The 266-nt window shown below is 63.5% G+C and overlaps 1 protein-coding gene across 1 annotated transcript in view; it reads left to right on the plus strand.

Moving 5' to 3' along the window:
• ETH_00039885 (uncharacterized protein) overlaps positions 1-266 on the plus strand; it is a gene marked incomplete at both ends in the record, with an annotated part of 1,390 nt that overhangs the window by 665 nt on the left and 459 nt on the right. The window contains one exon of the mRNA XM_013375612.1: positions 20-263. Within this exon, the coding sequence (XP_013231066.1) occupies positions 20-263 (244 nt within the window). The remainder of the gene's footprint in view (positions 1-19; positions 264-266) is intronic.

Raw genomic sequence — 266 nt, forward strand, 5'->3', positions numbered from 1 at the left:
CTGCTGTTGTTGCTGGCAGGAAAGTTTTGGCCTGCAGCAGCGGGCCTTATTTGCTGAATTTGTTTGAGTTTCGTCGGCTGCCGAATCCGGATTTGTTTGCTGTTCCTCGTGCTGCTGCTGCTGCTGCTGCTGCAGCAGACGCCGCGGACGCAGCAGGCGCCGCGGACGCAGCAGACGGGCCCGCAGCAGCAGCCCTCACGCAGCAGCAGCAGGCTGCTGCTGCTGCGCAGCAGCACGCTGCAGCAGCCACCGCCTACGTCGAGTAC

The sequence above is a fragment of the Eimeria tenella genome, genomic scaffold (genome assembly GCF_000499545.2).
Source record: "Eimeria tenella Houghton genomic scaffold, Eth_scaff2907, whole genome shotgun sequence".
Lineage (NCBI taxonomy): Eukaryota > Apicomplexa > Conoidasida > Eucoccidiorida > Eimeriidae > Eimeria > Eimeria tenella.